General features: G+C 40.4%; 1 protein-coding gene across 1 annotated transcript; it reads left to right on the top strand.

The window, feature by feature from the left end:
• The first annotated feature begins 452 nt into the window (after positions 1-452).
• ube2kb (ubiquitin-conjugating enzyme E2Kb (UBC1 homolog, yeast)) lies at positions 453-18,734 on the top strand. Its single transcript, XM_066720520.1, has 7 exons — positions 453-648; positions 5,287-5,380; positions 8,120-8,178; positions 9,806-9,888; positions 12,708-12,807; positions 15,835-15,963; positions 16,251-18,734. Exons 1-7 carry the CDS (start codon positions 586-588, stop codon positions 16,323-16,325), a joined length of 603 nt encoding a protein of 200 aa, XP_066576617.1. The 5' UTR covers positions 453-585; the 3' UTR covers positions 16,326-18,734.
• The last annotated feature ends 2,986 nt before the right edge of the window (positions 18,735-21,720 follow it).

Genomic DNA, 21,720 nt, shown 5'->3' with positions numbered 1-21,720 from the left:
ACATCACATTCTAATTCGAATTCGAATTATAATAGTAAATGACAAGTAAAGATAAAACACTGTAATCGAAGAATACAAAACACTACCAAAAGGAACATAATATTCTACCACCACCCCCCAACCCCCACCCCCTGATTATTGAAGATAAATAACAGAAAAAATAAAGCTGTTCTGCAACATCTGTATTATAAGAGAATCATGCAAATACTATAATGCTTCAACGAGAAAAAAAAACTAAAAACATATATGTAACAGCAAGACACCCCTGCTGAGCACGTATTTTAACACCCCTAGTTATACGTCCTCGCCCCTCTAACAAAATCCCATTTCGGATGAAGTTCCAGTGAGAGCCGGACTCCACGCTGCACAGTGCGCAAGCTCTGCGGGCCGCCATTTATGTTCGGGGGGGTTCTGTTTTTGTTGTAAAAAAAAAAAAAGAAAAGAGAGAGAGAGAGAGAGAGAGAGAGAGAGAGAGAGAGAGAGAGAGAGAGAGAGAGAGAGAGAGGAGCCGAGTGAAGCTGAGCGAAGCTGCAGCTGGTGGAGGCCTGAATCAGGAAACAGCGACAGACAGGAGACGGTAAAGCCATGGCTAACATCGCAGTGCAGAGGATCAAACGAGAGTTCAAAGAGGTCCTAAAAAGCGAAGAGGTTAGCCATTCTTACTACTATATAAGCGTCGCAACAACACACACAACACACACATCCAAAACACGGGGAGGTTTTAATAGTTGCAAGAGCGATCGAGGCCCGGGAAGGGGAAGTTAATGTCATCCTGACCGGGGCCAACCAGAGGGGCAGTTCCTAGTGCGAGTGGAGAAGGCCGGGGAGGGGTGCAGGAAATACCGGGGCTTGGGAAGCAGGCTAGGCCGAGGGCAGAGAGCGAAATGAAAATGATAGTACGGTGGGTGGCTTTGACATCCCCCATGTTGGTAGAAGCTGCTTCGATTACACGGGAAAGTGTTTTTCAAATGTTGGCTATATTGAGTGTCCGATGAATTAGGGAGCTGCTGAAGTGACATGCTGTTTCGCAGGTGACAGCACGATACCCCGCGTCTTATTAGGAAGCACATTTGGGGGAAAGAGCAGTTTCGTCCTGACCAAGTCCCACATTTGGGAGCCATCAAGACAAGGGACAGTGCTTCCCTTATAATTGCAGAGCGACGCTACTTTTATGTTGGGTTTGATTACGAATAGACCCACATCATCATCATCATCACAAAGTTATGTAACAAAGCGGTGAATCCAATGATACAGTAAAACCCCACGATCAACACAAGCGTGGATGTGTACGTCTCGCAAAGTATATGTATTCTTATCTGCTAAGTTTCATTATTTACAAACGCAGGTTTCCTTGATTGTATTGATTTGAATGCATTAATCATTTCCCAGCCTTGTGATTTGGGTGCACACATTTCTGGACTGCACTAAACCCAAACGCCATGGTTGTCAAGTGTCTGGACTGCAGGCAGCCCAGGGAAAGTAGAGCAGTGGTGCACTTTTGAACAGCCGAGGCCTATTCTGGCTGGGGATGTTTCAATCAGAAATGCCATCACTTGACAGAATGGGCTGAGTGTTTGATCAGCATTAACCCTTTTCAAGCACAGTCTGAAATGTTAGTGTGCATTTCCCCAATTGTTTCGGTTCACAAAAAGACTTGCTGGAATCCCTGAGGTTAAACACTGTGCTGTATGCGAATGGAGAGACAGTTCAGTGCTAGAATATTCAATGACGTTTTAAACTGTTTGAATGGGATGCTCAGTCCCCATGTTTATTCATTTTTTAACATTCAGCAGGGAGGGAAACAAATCTCAATCCCAAATATTATTATTAATAGTGTAAACTACCACCTGAAAGTAAAGACCTTGCAAATTACAGAAATGCCAGTCTGTTTTGTCACAAAGTTGTAAATATAGGTTACGATTTCAACTCATCAAAGATCAGTTACTATAAGTTACTGCATTTCATTTATGCTGTGGTGGTGTAAAACAGTGTTATTCTTACTGATTTAAAATGATAAAAAGTCTGATAGAATTAATACAAGTGCAAATTATTAAATTGAACTTGGAAGAAGACGAGGATACTAGTTTGTTCACCATACATACCTAAATTCACAGTCTCTGGTTTATTAAAACGGTCTCGTAAATATAGGAACGAGTACTATTATCTCTTTCATACTAAGAGGGGTGATGATGTAGTTTGGGAAGATTGTATTAGATACAATTAGATACAGATTAGATACTGTATTAGTCAGTGAAATTGTGTGGTGTAGTTCAAGACAGCGTGGCTGATTGACCGGGACTGTATTTCAAAACGGGTCAGAAGCTGTCCTGCAGACTCCACCTGCAGTTCTGTTTTCTGATGTTTTTAGTGATGGACTCTTACAGAAAGAAACCCTATTAATTGGAAACTTTGAAATTGCTTCTTATTTTGTTTCACCAGTTTTAGTGTTAAGTCGGAATATTAATAAACAGCATAGTTGCTCTAAAGTATTGAAGTACACTGGAACCATCCAACCCCGCTTCTTCCCCAATTGGCCAGTGTCTGGAGGTGCTGACCTCAAGTTTCTCTCACTTTTCTAAAGGATCTAGATCTTTCTTCATTGGATTCATTCAAATACCACTAGCTGTAGAAGCAACTCAGCAAAATAACACAATGACATAAAAGCATCCATTAGCATTAGTAAACAGTGGGGTTTTGGTGAAGTCAGATATGGTTACAAGTACTTTCCGTTCTTCATTACTGGATGGCTGCTATGTACAGTTTAGATTATTTACAAAGCCTGATGTACAGTAAGTCTAATAACGAAGAGAAGATTATAGGTTTAATTTGAAACCTGTGATCACCCAGTTAAGTGTAATTAAGGTGTGGATAACAACACTCTTTTGGGATTTTTGGCTAGGAAAAATACCTTTTAGAGGTGCTGAGAGAATCAGGGTTGTACCTAAAAAGTCAGCAGGCATGACCTGTATACAAGCATGCACTGTAATCTTCTATTAAAATAGGATCAACAATTTTGTGTGCCTTTTCTCAAAAAGGAGAACATCTCTTCAATGGGAAATCAACCGTGTCAAAACAATAAGATGCCTCCCAAAATAAGACTGAGTGGAAATGTTGGTGATTCTGACCCTTTTGAAGGACTGGGATGGCCTGTGCAATGTTTTTCATAATGTCATATAGTAGTAGTAGTAGAATTGTAACAGTCATCCCCATACACCCACTCCGCTTTAAGGCTTACTCAACGTCTGCAGTGTGTGCTACAGTAGGCCAGTGATGGAATGTCTCAGTCGCTGGATCTCCGGGTGCTACTTTTAGTCTTGGCGTGATCTTAAATTAGCTTTCAGATCACTTTCTAAAGATATGAACTATCTTGAAATGGTGGGAGTACATTTGAGCATGATGTAGGCCCTGTTCATATTCGGTACAAAATGTAATTGAAGTTTTATATTATTTTTTATACATAATGTGGGTATGTGTGGTAGACAAAAATATACTTTTTTATGTCTGTGATTGGTTTCTATCGATCTCTACAACCTTGTCTACAGCACTATTCTGAGTATGTATAGATGTGTTTGCAATATTTACAATTAAACATAAAACTATATCAAAAGGTGATTTCAACAGATGTCTAGGGGAACTATGTGATAATAGTGAGTCATTTTATGTTGAACTCCTGGGAATGGATTTAGGGATCACTTACCATAGGAAATTCCTTTCCTCAGATGAGATTTTCTTGAGATCCCGTGAACAACTCTGATGAGGTCCAGCAGAGGTCTTGAAAAATATTATCAATGCAAATGCTCTCAACAGAAATGGACCTGGTAACTCAAGGTTCAGTTTTGGATCAGCTGTGGCAAACAAAGCCCCATAGTCCTTACCTGTCTATACACACAGAACTCTGTGCCACCCTCCTGGTTGCATCTTATTAAAGATTTGCAACTTTCTTCAACAGGGATCTATATTCATAATAAGCATTGTGCCTCAATTATAAAGCATTTTACAACCGGGGGAAATAAATGTATTTTCTCAAATAAAATAATGCTAGAGAGGTTACTGAACATGGTGCTGTCCTATATCTACAGCATGGGTTTTTTTCCCCCACCTTCTGTGGAGGGGATCTGGTCGCATTTTCCTTGGTTGTGCAAAACTACTCTCATATGTTCATACGCTTTCTGATAGTTTGAATATGAATTGCAATGGAAGCTCTTGAAAGGAACTGGTTTGGAATTTCTGACATTACAGATAAGATATTTTAATTTCTATGCTACACTGTTTTGACATTCTTTTGGTTAGTCTTCCACCAAATGCAAAGTTTGGTCTGCTTTTATTTCTGCAGGGAATTAAAACATTATTTATGTATATACACACACACAAACAAAGTAACTACATTAATATGTTAAAGGGGCTTATACCTGGTTGTGAACAATCTGCAAGCTTTTCGTTAGGAGATGAAACATTTTAAACAAGTTTCTGGTGGCAAACTTAGTTCATCCATGCCGTACGCAGTCGGAAAAAGTAAAAAAAAAAAAAAAAAAAAAAAAAAAGCTTCAGATAATTGTATTTATTTTGCTCATGTAGTACTTTGCTTGCATTACTTTTACTTTAATATAACATTTCTGCTTCTTAAATGCATTACCCTTTTTTAAGCCAGTCTTCCCTTAGTACTTTGCGTTTGACTCATATCTGAAGCATAATGGTATGCTTAACATCTGCATTTTAAATTTATACAACTATTGAAGCCATCCGAAATAGAAGTAAAAATAGTTTTGCTCGGCTTAGGATAATGTTTAGGCCTTTTGAATAATGTTTTACCTGTAATCAAACCAATGCACTTAACTGTAAGTGAAGTTTGAGTTGATTTATTATTTTCCACATTGCTGTCATTTAAAAGGAAAAGATCCATTTTATAGATACCTAATCTAAGCAAAATGCACATAGTGGGGAGGGGAAATGCAGGTTGAAAGCAGGGAATGTGGCCTTCCAGAATGGGAACTGTTCAGTGTGAAAGACCGGTTTCAGGCCTAGTTTTTCAGTGGAGAAAACATTAAAGTCAGTATGTCTGCCAGACAGTGCCCATATGGGTGTGGTGAACATTTAGGAGTGTAAACACTGTCAACAAACAAGTCTGTTTTCAACAGGTGGGGAAACAACCGACACAGCCTTCTAAACTCTAGCAATACTGTACATGTGCACACAGTTCAAAAGCCTACCATATAGTACCATGATGTTTGCTTTTGCTTTCACTGAATATATGAGTAATTCATCCTGTGCCTAATGTTCCCTTTATAGACGAGCAAGAACCAGATAAAAGTTGATCTTGTAGATGAGAATTTCACAGAACTGCGGGGAGAAATCGCAGGACCTCCTGATACACCATATGAAGGTAAGTTCACCTTCTAGGGGAACATCAGAGTATCTGAAAGATTTGGTTATTTTTTGTTTAAATTGCGGGAGGGTACTGAGAGGTGCAAATCCCAGAGACTGGGAGCTTGATCTGAATTATACTAAAGCTAGAGTGCTTCTTTATTGGGTTTTAGGGCCCAGTGTAATGCTACTTTGCTTATGCACTGCATGCCATTGCAGTTGGCTTGCAGAAATGTTATCAGAACCTGCCATAATTACTGGGCAGCTCCAAAAGAAATTGAAGGACAGATGACACCACAACTAATTAGTTAAACCAATGCAAAATTAAATAAGAGGAAAGCGTGTACAAAGTTGTTGTTTAAAGCTTTAATGCCAACAGCTCAGGTCCTGAAGTCAGCAGTGCTCAGGGGTTGCACTAAACACGGTGGCCCTGGGGGCTTGGTACTGTTTAAGGACACATGGTTGCTTCCCAGTTGTGTCTTTGGGATGGACATACTGGTTCGGTATATGGAGCCAAGCAGCAGATTCGCTGGGAACAGGGAACATGCTCTCTGCTGAGCAAAGCCCTGTTTTAAGAAGTTATGAAACAGACTTGTGTGCATATCTCCAGATCGTTAAAAATTGTGTTCTTTGAACATGAATCATGGAAAGAAACAGGAGACAGGCATATGAAATATCTTTTTTTTTTTTTCCCTTTTGTGTTGGGTGGTGTGAGAGGCTGGCCATCAGACCTGTTACATCTACAGTTTTCATTCCTGTTAGCAGTGCAGAAACAAACTGTCCAAAAAACAAAGAGGAGAGAGGAGCTTTTGCTATGGTAGTATACAAATTTGACTCCCCTTATTTCTCCTGGTGATGCATACTGTTGAAGAGAATCTCTCCTTGGCAGTGTGCTTGTGCTGGTCCAGCTCTTACAGTAGAAACACAAACAGCTGAGTCCTGTGCTCCGATTCAGCTCTGACAATGGTTCAAGTATCATGCCAGAGATTCCTGTAAACCTTTTAACTTCTGTATATGTTTTTATATTGCTCTCGTCGATATTGCTTGCTCAAGTATGATCCCTGGTTCCTTCTTCCCTTCTCTTTTGGTTTTGTTTTCCTCATTCCATGTAACTGCTGTAGATAATATGGGACTCCTTGCTTTGTAGTGCCCTAGATTTCACAGATCTTCAAAAACCCTGTTAATGGATGCTATTCAGTAGGCATTGGTACAGATTAAATGTACAGAAAAACAAGTAGTATTGTTGGAAACGGATCACACATATTCACAACCCTTCAGTATTTAAAGGGCTACAGTCAGTGGACAACCTAGACTTTTAAGAACATAGGGCCATATGAAAAGATGAACACATGCTTTTGCACTGCTATATAGACCAAGGCCACAACATCACTTTGTTTTCCACCTGATATGCGGCTGCCCACTCTGAACCTCGTACTGGCTTTGTCCCCTTTCACACTTAGGGAAGTCACCATCCTTGGGAAGCAGGGCGATAGGGGTGTGTGCACATGGAAATCTTGTTAGTCTGGATGATTGGGAGGGAGGACTGTTCTAGCCTGTGTCGAGCTTTTCTTGGACCCATGTGTTAAGTACCGCATTATGTATTAGTATTTTTGCTGCCTTGCACAAAGTCCAGTGCTCAACAAATACATTTCTGTTGTGCAAAACCGTAGTGAGTCAGGCTTATTGTGTGGTCACCTAAAACCCCACATCCACAACATATGTTAATCTGTGATCTCATTGCTAAAATCTCTGACCAAAGCAAGAGTCCAGATTGGCTTTTTAGGTTTCCTTTCTATTCTTTATTTCCCAATAGCCTGCCTGCTCGCCTGCTTAGAAATTCAACCAGGTAAATAATATTCCTGGGTCTGATGGTTTGTTGGTAATTTGTGCTAATTGAGCTTTGTCCTGGGCACGGCTATGCTGTGGTGAGACCCACTGGCTCTCTAGAAGACAGTGTTGTGTTATTGGGGTTTAGTAACATTTTAGTAACATCATATTGATGATCCCCTTTATGCACAATAAAAGGGCAAAATGTCTGGAGAATGTGGGAGTTCATTTTCAGGGACTTGTCATATTTCTGATAATTAGCTGCTCTCTTCTACAATGGTGGAATCGTTGAAACCAGAGGAGACTGAAAATGTTCTTAGATGTCACTTCTGATGTCAGACTGAACCAAATCTGAATGTGTTTTTCCACCAGTGTGAGATGTTATGTACAAGATTATTATTAATTATTAGCAGACACCCTTATCCAGGGAGACTTGGTTTACACAAGAAACATTTTCAAAGCATGGTGGTACAATAAGTATAACATACAATAATCATACCTCCAATGAACTATTAAGTGCAGACATTATACAGCTAAGTCTTAATATGGGCTAAAGGGTGGAGTAGGCATTGGAGAGGTCACAGTAAACTGATAGCAGTGCTTACAACACATAAGTAATAGGGAGCATAAGGAAGCATAATTTAATAAGAAAGTGCAAAAGTGCTGAGCAGCCCAGGAGATTAGGCTGCTGTATTACATGTACAGACTGGACAGATGTGTCTTGAGTTATCACCAGAAGATAAGGGGCGAGGGGGGGAAATTAGGGGGTCTGGAGGAAGGGGAGTGGAGAGGGGGTACTTGATGTTGCATGGTAGGAATCAGTCTCAGCTGAGCCAAGTTTATCAGGTGTTTGGGATGAATCTGTCTTGCTCTCTACAAATATACTGCAAATGTTTCTCTAACCTCCATATTTTCTCCCCCATTTCCACAGGTGGTAGATATCAGCTAGAAATTAAAATTCCAGAAACGTATCCATTTAATCCCCCAAAGGTAGGTTTTCGTACCACATGTAATCTGTTTACGGGCTGCTGTGTGTACTAAGGGAATGCTTTGGGAACCTGTTACCTCACACAGGATCACCGCATTGCTACTCCAATAAATGATTAAACTGTCTCCACATTACATAAGTAATTCACACAGAGAATATGCAGCTAACACAGATTCTGAAGAAGCAAAAGGTTGGTCACGGCCTTTATTTCAGCCAAATTTGCAGTGATTTTTTTTCCTCCACTAATAGCCTTCATTAACCCCTTGTTACTTCAATAGCATTTAGAAACAGAATTAGCCTTGAGGGTTTAATATTAAAAGGCACCGTGTAAGAATTGAATCTGGAGAAGGCAATGGTATGAAGATAATTCTGGTTAAACATGATTTATTACAGAAACTATCAAAGTCTTGATTGACAGTCTGTCTTGTGTTGTACTGCTGTCCAGCCCCACCTTAGAGTGACCATGCCTCACTCCAAAGTGGACAATGGCAGTTGCTCATTAATATAGGTAACAATGTATCTCACCCACTTTCTTACATTTCAGTGTAACTACTCTGGTTCCCCACACCCATAGCTTTCTTGAAAGTGATTAAATCTGCTGTCGATACAAAAAAAAAAAAAAAAAGAGACCCCTTTCAGCCATCCGTCTCCACTTTCTGTAAATCGGGCCCACACCCGAGAACATTAGGGGAGACTGGAATTTGTCAGTGTAAATCTGCCTAGTTTCAGACGGCTTCATTCCTCCCAGCTGTTTGGGACTGAAGAAAGTAGTGCTTCACGTTATTCTATTATGCATTTCTCTTTAACCTGGTGGGTTGAATCAGTCCTTAAAAATGTGCTGTTGCATATTCAGTTCAGCAGTATCTCTGGCCTAGTCTGTCCAAATACAATTCTGTTGCTGTCATGGAGTTCCAGGTGTCACAATCAAGTGTTCCACATTCAGAGGGGTGCAATGACCAAACAAAAAGCCTGGGCAGAAGATGTGACCCCATACAATGCTTAGTTGAGTTTATACTCCTAAACAAATATATAGTTGCAGTAAACTAAACCAATAAAACTCATTTTATGTTTCCATAGAGATTTCATGGCTGTTCAATGAGATGGGTGGGGATGGCACAGTGGTAGCCTTCCTTAAGCAGTTTCATGTTTCCAAGAAAATTGGTGCCGTCTCCACAATTGGATTATGTTTTTGAAGTGCGAGTCGGCAGAGCAGAAAGGATGATTGGAGTTCAGTCAGTGAAACACCACAGGACTTCTTTTTGCAGCAAAAATAAACTACATTTCATCTCCCTCATATTTATCACTCTGGCTAGAATTGCACACCCACGATCTGATCCCCACCCAGATTTTTTTTTTTTAAACTCTACTTTACGAAGGCTCAAAAATGATCAATTATTTAATACATGCATAAATATAAATAAGAGGCACGGTTGTTGTTGAGCAAGGCACTTTACCCAGATTGATCCGATGGGTACACGGTTAAGTCGATTTGGATAAATTGTCCGCTAAATAAATGAATTGTAATATTAAAGCTGACTTAGCCTATATGTGTGATTGTAATCCATTTGTGTATCCTGCTCTCTGTTTGTTGTTCATATGCCTTGGTAATTGTGTCTCCCTGTCTTTCAGGTTCGATTTATCACTAAAATATGGCATCCAAATATCAGCTCAGTCACTGGTGCAATATGCTTGGATATCCTAAAAGACCAGTGGTAAGTGACTCTGCATTCCTTACGATCCATTCAGTTAAGTAAAAATTCACACCATCAAAACAAACTGAAATGTTCCTTTAAACAAATCTGGGCACTCTTTCACTGCTGGTATGAATTTCATTCTCAGACTGGCTTTTGCTCATCTTGATTACAGGTAATGAGTTTGGTTATGGATTCCATCTCATTCTTGTCCTGTTTTCTTTTGGGATTACTGCTGAAATGTCAGTGCTAGGCATCAGAGCATTGGCTAAACTCCCAGAAATCAAAAGCCTGTTATGAATCTCTGTCAAGACCAGCCATAGCCGTGTTGTACTTGGCATCAGGTTTTATGACATGTGGGTAGTGTCCAGTGTTTCAGGCCTGTCACATTAATGCAGATTGTACTCTATAGTACAGGGTGAGTCTGTGCTTTCTGGGACTCGTGGAAGATGTAGATAACAAGTTTGTGTTGCATATTACTATATTAGTCCATAAGTCTGTATGTGTGCATTCAGTTTTAATTTGCTTTTTACTGTCTGAATATCGTGTAATGTAACCTGTTGCAATGCTGTAACTTGGCCATGTTCTCACTGTAATTATGAATTTGTTCTGGATCGAATAGTCTGGTTAAATAACGTGATTTGATTGATTGATTGATTGATTGATTGATCATTGACGGTGTCAGGCCTGGGAATGAACATGCATTTTTAACTGGAGCCAACTGTGGAAGAGAGAAATGGATAACTGACGGCAGAAAACAAGAATCTGCAGAGTGGAGTCTCACAGGGAAATCATGTGCTAAAATGGTTTCTGTTTAACTGTGAGGAAGTAAAGTCTCTGTCCATATTTAGCAGGGTTTATCGAGGCAGTGACGCTCGCTACATGTTCTGGAGGCCGTGACTCTGAAAGCGTTTGTTTAGACTGTAAACAGTAACTGCAGAAAAACTCTTCCCATCTCCTATGACATGAGTGTTTAATGCAGGGTAGGGAGACACATACTGTACTATAATTTGCATGTATTTATAACGTACATTTCAGATACAGCTTTCCTGCATATCTGTGATGCCAATGAGCTGACAACACAATGCTTGTTTGTTTGTTTTTTCCTATTATAAGCATCTACCTGGAAAAGACTGAATGTAAATCAGGAACAAGGAACACTGGCTACGTGAGCATAGTTTACACCGAGTAGTAAATGTCACTTCGTGTTGGATTCAAAATGTATTTATTTATTCAAATGGGGCTCTGATATGCAGACTTAAAAACAAAAACACTGCAAGAGTACTGTATGAATAATTTAATTCAGTGGGAGATGGTCTAAAGGATCTTTGGACAAGAGGAAAGGGGTGGGAGGTCCTGTTATCTTGTCTAAATGTGTGTGTCAGGAGGTATGGATAAGGGAATAAAGTATAGGAAATTATTTTAATGCAGTTGATGAGGTGTTGTAGAATTTGTCTGGGGCAAAGTGTTGTTCCCATGGGTTGTTGAGCATATCATGTGAATTGACAGCTGTAGCAGTTGTGCGGGGTGAACTCTGTACTTGTGTGTTGTTTAAGCAGACCCCTACAGAGCGATTCCACTGTAGTCTTGTTTTTTTATGAGTTCAGAAGATGAAATGATGGAGTATTCTTTGCACTGGATCCTCGCCCTCCCCTCCTTTATAATTACAGAGTGCCCTAGCATATTTGATTTATTCCAGAAGAGTGGAATACATTTCATGGTGCTCCCAGGGCCAAGCGCTGCATGCAAACCAACAACATCAACAGCAAAAGCACACACACAAGAAATCTCATCCCTTTGTGCTTTATTATTGTACGCATGCATTTCTGTCTCCGCTCATCTGAAGCACAGAGTCCAGAAGTGATTTTGATTGGTGTGAATGCTGGCACTTGTCTTTGACAGTCTTTTCAGCCTTTCATTCAGCGAACAGCAGACTGTTGGGACGGTTGGCAGGGATAGCTCAATCTCTGCTGAGCTCTAATTAAAACAATGAAGTCGACACGTTGAGAGTTAACATGGAGGGGGTAACTGGCACTGCAGGAGGCTGGGCAGCAGTGCTCAGACGGAAGACTTGTGCCCCCTTAATGTAGTTACTTGTCAGCGGAGGTTTTTATTTTGTCTTCTTTTAATAGTGATTGAGGGCTTTGGTCAAACAGAATGAACACAATCCAGCACGCCTTGTTGGTTACCCTGATCTAACTTCCGTAATTGTGCAGAGGCCTAATGTCAAGTTTAGGTTTCTTCATCTTAGACTGACGTAAGGTTTAAAAAATGCCAATGTTTCTAAGAGACCAACATGACCCAGCCAGCTGGAACACATAGCTAACATGAATGTTTGAATAACTGTAGTGCGAACTAATGCGGTGGCTTTTTAATACTCTGTTGTGGCTCATCTTCACACCTGATGCCACACTGCAAGATCAAATGTAGCTCCCATAAAATAAAAAGGTTACATGGCGATTCTGTGGTACCCTTGAAATGCCTGTGGGTGTTTATATAAAAAAATTATTGAATATCGGTCATTGTGTATTTTCCGTCAAGTTAGTCTGTTGTGGTAATTTGATAATTACATCTTTAGAATTGGCTGTGTTACACGCGGTTAGGGTTGGGGTCTGGATTTAATGCAAAATTTTTGTGAAACCTCAAACGTTTTTTAAATTTATTATTTTATATAGCTAAAATGTCTTTATATGAAAGACTTGAGGTTTTCTGTGTGTTCCTCTGATTTCAGAAGAGATCTCTTGAAGAATTTCAGATGTACAGAGAGCATGTGACCTCAGTTCCCATGGCAATGCTTGTGAAGGGGTTTTAAAATGCTTCTCCTCCTCCTCCTCTTGCAGGGCAGCTGCAATGACCCTTAGGACAGTGTTATTATCGTTACAAGCCTTGTTGGCAGCAGCAGAACCAGATGACCCACAGGATGCGGTGGTGGCAAACCAGGTAAGAGCCCGTGGACCCCGAAGGCACATTGTCTACACGTACTGCACATTCCCAATCACCAGTTGCTTTCACCTCTCTGTTCTGCAATTCTTCTTAACTAGTTTTCATGCATCCCTTCCCAACACTGCCCTCCTGATCTGAACTGGAGACACTGACACCAGCTGTCCTCCCAGAGTCCTATTCAAAGATATATATTTCAACTGGAGGAGAAGCCAGGAACCAAGTGCTGGCTGAAAAAGCACTAACAGTACAACTGGGGGGCAGCATTATTCAATAATAGCTATTGGGTTTGCAGTTACTGGTATAATCTGAGTTTAGTACAGTGTATTTGTATACTATTTTTTGGTTATATCCATAAACAAGCAAACAATTAAAATATATGCATAGGTTTCTGCCTGTTTTTATTTGCTTACTTAATCTGCAAAAGCTGTTTTTGACAGACTTGGCTGTGGAAGTGAGAGTTTAATAGGTTCTGATTTCAGATTAGTTGCATTTGCATTTTTCCTAGATCTGAACTACACGTGACCTCAAACTTTGACTAGGGATTTAAGGGTTTTGAAAAAAGCTCTGGGGAAAATTAAATGAGCTCATTGGTGCTACGGTTTACATAAATGTAAAGGAATGTCTACACTGGTTTCTTAAAAATGGTGTACACAGTGCCTATAGAAAGTCTACACCCCCTTGAAGTTTTTAAACATAAAACTTAGGCACTGACACAAACCTGAGTTTAAATGTTTTTTCACCCCCCTTTATCTACACACCATACTCCACACTGGATCAGTCTCCACCCCCTGAGTTAATACTTGGTGGAAGCACCTTTTCCAGCAGTTACAGCTGGGAGTGTTGATGGGTAGCAAACTAAGTCATGCCACACATTTTTGATCAGATTTAGGTTGGCACTCAAGAAAATTTACCTTTTTGTTATTTAGCCACTACAGTGTAGCTTTGGCTGTGTGCTTTGGGTCATTGTTAGGCTGAAAAGTGAACTGCCATCCCAGTTTTAGCTTTCTTGCAGAGGGCAGCAGGTTTTCCTCCATTCATTTACCCAATCCCTGGCGATGAGACAAATCCCCATAACATGATTCTGGCACCACCAGGTGATGCGCTGTGTTGGGTTTGTGACAAACAAAATGCATTGTTTTAGCTAAAAAAAAGTTCAATTTTAGTTTTGTTAGACCACTTATTAATAGCCTCTCCAATAGTCTCCTTCTTGCTCGGTCATCCAATACAACTTTGTCCAGTGCCCGTCAGAATTACTCCCAGGAATCACGGCTAGATCAACAGATTCGACGGTTAGAACACGGCTCATGGTGACATTTGTTTTTAATTTTGTGGAGAAAAAAAACAACAACATGCGAGATCACATGTAGACAAGCAGAAAGGAAAATAGAAATATACGAAAATGCTAAGCTAACTCGGCTAACTTCATTACGAGGACATTAAAATGCTAGATTAATTTCACTTTCATAGTCACAATTCTAAAATATACATACAAAAATCTTAAAATTTATATTTATCTTTCCGTTGTACATAGGAAATTATCCACAGGTGGAAACACTGGGTAGCAAAGGGTTAATCTTAAAGGGTTTGCCACAGATTCACTATTTCAGACACTTTTTCTGTATTGAATAAAATACAAATTAAAGTTAACATGTATTCGTCACCACGCACACAGTTTATTATGAATATGCTTTGTATGAGTGGATCATTTTTCATTCATTTTGTGGCGTTTTTTTTTTTTTTTTTAACTTTTTATTCCTGTTAAAAATAGTCGGATATAGAATCAATGTAATGTAAAACCCTTGAAGAATCAATGCTAGCCTAATCAATTCATAATCAATGCTAGCCTTATATAGGCATAATCTTTGATATTGAATGGGGCTTGTTTTGAGGAAATTTGTGCGCTGTAGTGAGGAAATCAATCTACCCACGATCTCGGGTGTTAATGCCAGTATGGTTTGATGGAAAATTGTGCTTATTGATGGCTGTGGCTGTGAGGTGGAAGAAACTGCATTTCTGACTTGTTCAGTAACCAAGAATATTCAATTTCTGTCCAATCTATATATTGTCGCAATAACTGCTGTTCCATGTCTGGAAGGTGCGCTCCGTTGTCTTCTCATTGCTGCCATCTGCCAACTCGTAACTATTTAGGGGACATTGTGAGGTCTCCTAAATATTGGTTGAGTTGACAACACTGTCAGATATTTCAAGCACTTAGGACTGATTTATCACTCTCAGATGCTTTATGGATATGGGCCCTGGAGTCCCTTTGAAAGTTCCTTGGTGCTCATGGTTGAGTCTTTGCTTTGAAATGCACAACCCAGCAGAGGGAAACTACAGGAACTACTGAATGCATCTTGAAATCATGTGAATCACTACAATTTAACCCAGCCTGAACACAGGAATGAATCCCTTCAGTAAGTGACCTTAACAGTCACTATCAAAGACTGTGAAGTCTCTGTTTGTAGAGACACCTGTTTTTATGACAGTAACCACAACTTGAATTTTACAAGTTCAGTTCCTGTTCAGATTCTAAAAGCAGGGAGAGGTTCAGCAGGAGTTCAGGATGTGTTGGTGTAGATTTTGTGACAAACTGCTTTTGAGACGAAATTTCACACTCCCCATCTGGAGGGAAACTAGCTAGCGTGACAGTTGGCTCGCAGTGACTGATCGAGTCTTCGGCTCCAAGACAAATTACCATACCGTTACATTCACAGTGGTTTGATTTAAACAGGGTGGTTTTGCTAATTGGAAATACAGAGCAAAATAGGGAGTCTGATCGTGTTGTTTGAAAACTAAATTTAGATAGAAACCTACAGGTTTGGGTCAGTTTAAAAAAACCATAAAAAGCCATAATTCCTCACACACAAGCTTATGCATTCAAAAACATGACATGACACTGCAGGCTTTTCAGTGGCTTCAGTGACAATACTATTCCTTTATGGTCTTATGATTTTTTCTCCCCAGTGGTCTCTAGGCTCTGAATGGCCATCTCTGTATTAATATCTGTTATCGCTCTTTTTACAGTATAAGCAAAATCCAGAAATGTTCAAACAGACCGCACGACTCTGGGCACACGTGTACGCTGGGGCGCCTGTCTCCAGTCCCGAATACACCCGAAAAATAGACAAACTCTGCGCAATGGGCTTCGATAAAGTAAGTGTGAAAGAGGCATCTTATGCTGGGGGGGTTCCTTATTCATTATTCATTCAATATGCAAATAGATCTGTCTGCCATCCTAGCTGTTCATTTGGTATTTACCCATCATTCGCCTTCCCTGAAATGTCAAACACTGGAGGTCCGTGCTGTTTGGATCCAATTACTTCATCTCCATGATGGGTTTTGCTAGAGAAATGAGTGTTGTTTGGCGTTGGCAGGGAACAATATGATATTGTGTGCATTTATTTAAGTTGCTGTAACTCGCCTCCGTTTTGTCCCCACAGAATGCAGTAATAGTGGCCTTGTCTTCAAAATCTTGGGACGTGGAGAGTGCGACAGAACTACTTCTGAGTAACTGAGCGTTTAATGAAGGCTGCTTCTGTAGGCTTGCCCCCCCCCACCCCCTTCCTCCTTTGAACAGACCCATCTTCCCCTCCTTTTTCATTTTGTTTTCTTTTAGGAATACATCTAGGTTCCCTTTTAAAAACAAAACAAAAAAATGGCACTGCGTTACCTGATCATGCTATCTAGCTGCAAATTGAGACTGGAAACAACAACAACAACAACAACAAATTGCTCTGTAAATAAAGCTATTAAAGTGTGTAAATTAAAAATGGGGAAATACTTTAATTTTTTTTTCTTACTTTATAATGTAAAGAATCACTATAAATTTGAGCTGTGCTTACAATTGAAAAAGACCCACAAGAGACCCTTTGTGTATGCGTATGTATACATGTATACACACTGCAATGTGTCACGGTTTGTAAACAGATATGTATTGAATGTGTCATAGCTGTTATACCTCTTTTAATCCTGTGGTAGCTGATCTTCATAGTATTATCACAGTGGATCCTAAACTCTCCGGTCAGCTCCGGATACGTAGAGTTTCTGAATGGACCCTTGTACAATGCTTGATTAGTACTGAAGTAGAGGTTTTATATACCAGCTCCTCACTTGGGCGGTATGCTGCTTGAGAGTTTATTATAAACACTTGGCGTGTGACGATTTGTTTTTTTTGGGGCTTCAATTTCACACACAAACATGTTAGAGGAAAAATCACCCCTTGTTGATTTCCATTTTCAAGGTTTTGTGGTGAAATAACTTCTCCTCCCCCCCCCCATCCCCTATCCCCTGTTAAACCACTAGATTATATGGGGTGTAAATGTTTTTTTTTTTGTTGGTTTTGTTTTTGTTTGAAATGCAGGGTTATTGAAATGTGATGCTTTCCAGTGTTTCACTAGCACTAGAGCTGCGATTTTAACGATTGAAAATGCTGGAATGGTGATCTGGCCTCCCCGGGTCACAGAGAGCCGCTTCCCTGCCATGTTAGCTGTACCGTGGGCCTGGACATGTTCCAGTGTGTCAGAGTCATTGTGTGTGTCCTCTGTCCCGGGAGCAATATATCTGACCAGAACTGCGTGCTCATGAACATGGCCAGATTTAGTTCACACTACTCCCTCATGAAATATGAAATTCCCTTGGATTAATGAAGAGACTTATCTCCTTTTTAAACATGTATGTGAAAAGTTCCATTTTACTACTATTAAGTCTCCTTACTTCAGGCGCAGGGCAGGCAGGGTTCGGGGTACATTTTTCCTGATATAAACACAGTTATAATGGGAGGACTTTAAGTCTATCTGAGGAGGAGATGTCTTTTCATTAAAGAATCCCAAGATATTAACAGAATGCGAGAATTGGACACAATTAGCCCGATTTAGTGCTGTTTTTCCAGGATGGTTTGGCAGGATAGAGGTTATAGAATTATCAGTTTCATGCCAAGTGATGGTGTCAAGAAAGCACCAATGCGATATCATTTATTTCAACAGAAAGAGCAGTAAGAACTGTTTCAATTGATTTCTGACACTCCCGCACCGGACATGGTGAGGTGGTGATGGCAACTTCTAGATGTAATTGGTCTACAGCCACTTTGAATGAATCCTCCTTTTCAATTTTGTACATCAGTTTTTGTAGTAAATTAGGTATTAGCTGGATGTTCACCTAAACCTCCACTCAGTACAGTTCTAGATTTTAGAAGCTGGATAGACTCCTGTCTTTTTAAAATGTCTTTTCTGACAAGTCTGTATTCTAGAGACAGTGTATTGACAGTTTCCCTTTTGTTGTCGGAGATACTTGCTATGACACAATCAAGGACTTGCATCAACCGAATTGTTCAGAATTAGTTTTAGCTGAGCATTGAAGTGTAATGCTAGGGTTTGCGTATCAGGTAGACTTTCATCCTATTTTTGTTTGTTCTCCCTTCCCCTTTCTTTGCTGCACTCTGGGAGGTTGTGACAACGCCATGTCCTTGCTGTATATACTTGAAGCTCTCCTAGTAAACAGACCATTGTTATAGGCCACAATGCTGCTGATGCAGCAGATGTTTGTGGAGGGGGGGGGAAGATGCCCTTACTTCCTCCTTATCTTGTACATACAGCCACACATTCTTTTCATATTAAAATGACATTTCATCTTAGAATGCACCATTGATGGCTGGAGTTATTTTTTTGTAAAAAAAAAAAAAAAAAAAAAAAAAAAAAATCAAAAATGACTTTTTTTTCATCCTGTTGTATTTGGTATGATCAGTATTGCACGAAATGGTTGCCATTTCACAGGTTTAAAGTTGACTATTTTTCACTGCTTTTCAATTAAGGGAAGAGCTAAAATGGTGTTTGACTCATCTCTTCTTACAAGTCAAATAAAAGGAACAGTACAGCATGGTTACTATTGTCAGACTGTCATATTTCTCCGATTAAAAATTCCAAACCTCAGCAAGGCGCTACTCCAATACTTTCTTGCTTCTCTGGTACAGTGCCCTGCCCTGTTACAATGAGCCGCCTCCACCGCCAGTCTGGAAGAGCACCAGCCTCTGCAGTATCTGGTAGTGTGGCCTTGTGCAGGCACCTGTGCAGAATGCTGATATTTACATCCTGTGTGTCTTTGTCGGGGGGCGCTCATTTTAATGAGGCAAGGCTCTGCTCTGTGACAGAAACACTACAGCAGTGGTTTTCAGCCTGGTCCTGGAGTACCCCCTGCCCTGCTTGTTTTTGTTCCAGCCGAGGTCTTAATTACTTAACTGTATATTGCTTTATTAGTTCAATTAAGGATTCATTTAAGCAGTCAAGACCTCGGTTGGAACAAAAACCAGCAGGCAGGGGGTACTCCAGGACTGATTTGAAAACCCCTGCACTACACTGTTACTGCTAAATGTTCTCTAACAATGTGTGAAAATACTCTGTTCAGCGAAGTGCTGGAGTTAAAGTCTAATTAGAGTTTGTAACAGACAAAATCACTCAAGGCTTTCATTGAGGTGGATGGAATTGTCCTGTGAACTTCTAAGGTTTACTTTGCTGCCTTTAACATGCAGTCAGTGTGCTGTTATTTAATTTCAGTATTGGTCACTTATCACTTGGTGGGGATGCAAGTCAGGGTTCTCATTTGAGCCTTGAGATGAAGATGCTCTGACAGCACAATATGATCAAGTTTGTTGTTGCTCTTTGCCACTCAAGTCACATTAAAAACAATAGTTTGATTAAATGATTCAGCTGCTCGGTTTCTTTCACAATTGTATTGTTCTATAGCTAAAGAAACTATGGACTGTAGCACACGTGTAGCGGTGGAGCCAGAGCCGCTAGAATCTTAATTGGAGGGGGCTGCCATGTTCTGGCCTGTATTGATAAATGGTACATTATCGTCAAATGATCTCGACAGGCCCCTTCTGTCTTCAGTAGCCTGTACGATGCAGCTCTGATGGATGGTGCAGTGGGCAGTGAAAGATTGAAATACCTCCAGATGCATTGGTTTCCAAGGAGATCTTTCATATGATCCCCAGAGTTTAAGAAAATACTAATTTGCAGCTTAATGATACATTTAAAATGTGGGAGATGCAGCAAGACGTGGTCTGTCGAGGGGCATTTTCAGGGGCACGGGTTTAATGTGAATATATTCTCAACCGAGGTTTCCTGGAATACCAACTATTTAGAGTACCCTTTAAAATAAACGAGAAAATAAAACAGTGAAACGAACCTGTCACACTTCATAGATGACAATACAGGCTTTGTGAAGACTGAACCGGATCAGTGCCCTGCTTCTAAACCAGCCGAGGAAGGGAGTCCGTCTCTGCCTGGGAACAGATTCATTATCTCGGGTTGCTGTGGTCATCGAGCGGGGGATGGGGGCGAGTTTCTGTCCAGGATGCCTCTTGCAGGTGCAGTGTGACCTTTCATTATGCTCATGAAGGTGTGGCTGCAGTGGGCTTCTGGTCGGGCAATTTGCTGCTGTGGAAGAAAAGGTCAGCACTTTGTTCAATGCAGTCCACATCCAGCACAGGGGGCCGGTCTTCTGGCACAGGCAGTGCTGTGATCTAATACACTGTATGTCTTCCTTGTAATATCCTCAGAGAGGGCTGCATCTGAATGTGTCTGTCCCCCCCCGTAGGACACACAATCAGGATTAAAAAAAACAAAACCGGAACAATCTTAATGCTGTGGGTTACCTGTCTCAGGCAAAACACTTTTGCTCAGTGTAAATAGGGTTTCCTCCTGTAAATGATCTACTTTTGATACATTGGAAAAATCAGTTTGAACAATCACTGCCAGGTGATAAGGGAAGGCACGAGGCTTTTTGCCTTTAAGGTTTCAGACGTGCTCCAACATGGTGAGGAATCTGATAACGTTATGTGAATGTGGAGACTTTCTGCCATTATCTTCAGTTTCAACATGGCTGTGGTCTGCGGTACGAAACACTGGCACTGAGGAAAGCACCTCCCGACGCTCAAGGTTTGTTCTTGATGATTTTATTGCAAATCGATGGCTGATGCATCAAACCCTCTCCCCTTCTTTAAAGCTGATCCACTCTCCTTCAAACACTGAGATGCTTGTCAATAATCTACCAAAAAGATCCAAAACAGCCCCTCACCACTCAATCAAGGCATCTCTCGGGTTTGAAATGAAACCGCTTTAGTTGTTTTCAGACAATACATGGAATTACAGGTTTATTTCAAATTGGCAAATACCAAATAGGCAGGTACTTCCTCTTTCACATTCAGACGTGCGTTTGTCTTGCTTATGTGACACTACATAGGCAGGGACGTCAATCACAGAGAAATATAAGGGTTTGTGTGTGTGTGTGTAAACGTGCACAGATTTCACGGTGTTTTACCAACTTAAACTTCAGGTTGAACATGTCAAGTCAGTTATTTCACCTTATGTAGGAGTTCCTTTTTTGAGCATCCATACTAGCAGTGTCTAAAAAAGTGCATACCTCCAATTAAGAAAACTCATAACCAGTGGGCATCTAGCTGAAAATAAATTACCTGTCCAGTCATAACAAGCACCCAGTTAATCAACATTATCACCCAATCACGAAAGTAATAAAACAAACAGTTAATGATTTCTGCTGCCGTTTTTTCCCCAGCAATCGTGGCAGAATGCACAAAGAAATCACCTGCAGGAGGCCTGCAAATCACTACAGCAATGCTAGAGATGTGATCACTAATTCAACTGGTACCATCAGTTTCTTTTGACCAATAATGATCTTCACATAATTACTCTGTAATGAACGGAAAGGCTCAATATCACAAGATTTTAAAACCAAAGCAGAAGCAGCGCTATACTGAATAAGGTTTCTACAACGTGTGTTTGTTGGGATGAAGGATCCTTGAAAAACATTGTTAGTGTTACATCTTGATTTTAAAGGCAGTCTTTTGTACCAACATTTAAATCACACTGCCACAGTAAGAAATCATCCGCTCACACC

The sequence above is a fragment of the Amia ocellicauda genome, chromosome 13, assembly GCF_036373705.1.
Source record: "Amia ocellicauda isolate fAmiCal2 chromosome 13, fAmiCal2.hap1, whole genome shotgun sequence".
NCBI classification, from domain to species: Eukaryota; Metazoa; Chordata; class Actinopteri; order Amiiformes; family Amiidae; genus Amia; species Amia ocellicauda.
This window is presented reverse-complemented; position numbering and strand designations above follow the sequence as displayed.

Excerpts from the sequence above, each read along its gene's own strand:
- ube2kb (XM_066720520.1), top strand. The coding sequence starts at position 586 with ATGGCTAACATCGCAGTGCAGAGGATCAAACGAGAGTTCAAAGAGGTC. Across the intron at positions 649-5,286 it reads AGGTCCTAAAAAGCGAAGAG|ACGAGCAAGAACCAGATAAA; the intron begins GTTAGCCATTCT and ends TTCCCTTTATAG. Across the intron at positions 8,179-9,805 it reads ATCCATTTAATCCCCCAAAG|GTTCGATTTATCACTAAAAT; the intron begins GTAGGTTTTCGT and ends CCTGTCTTTCAG.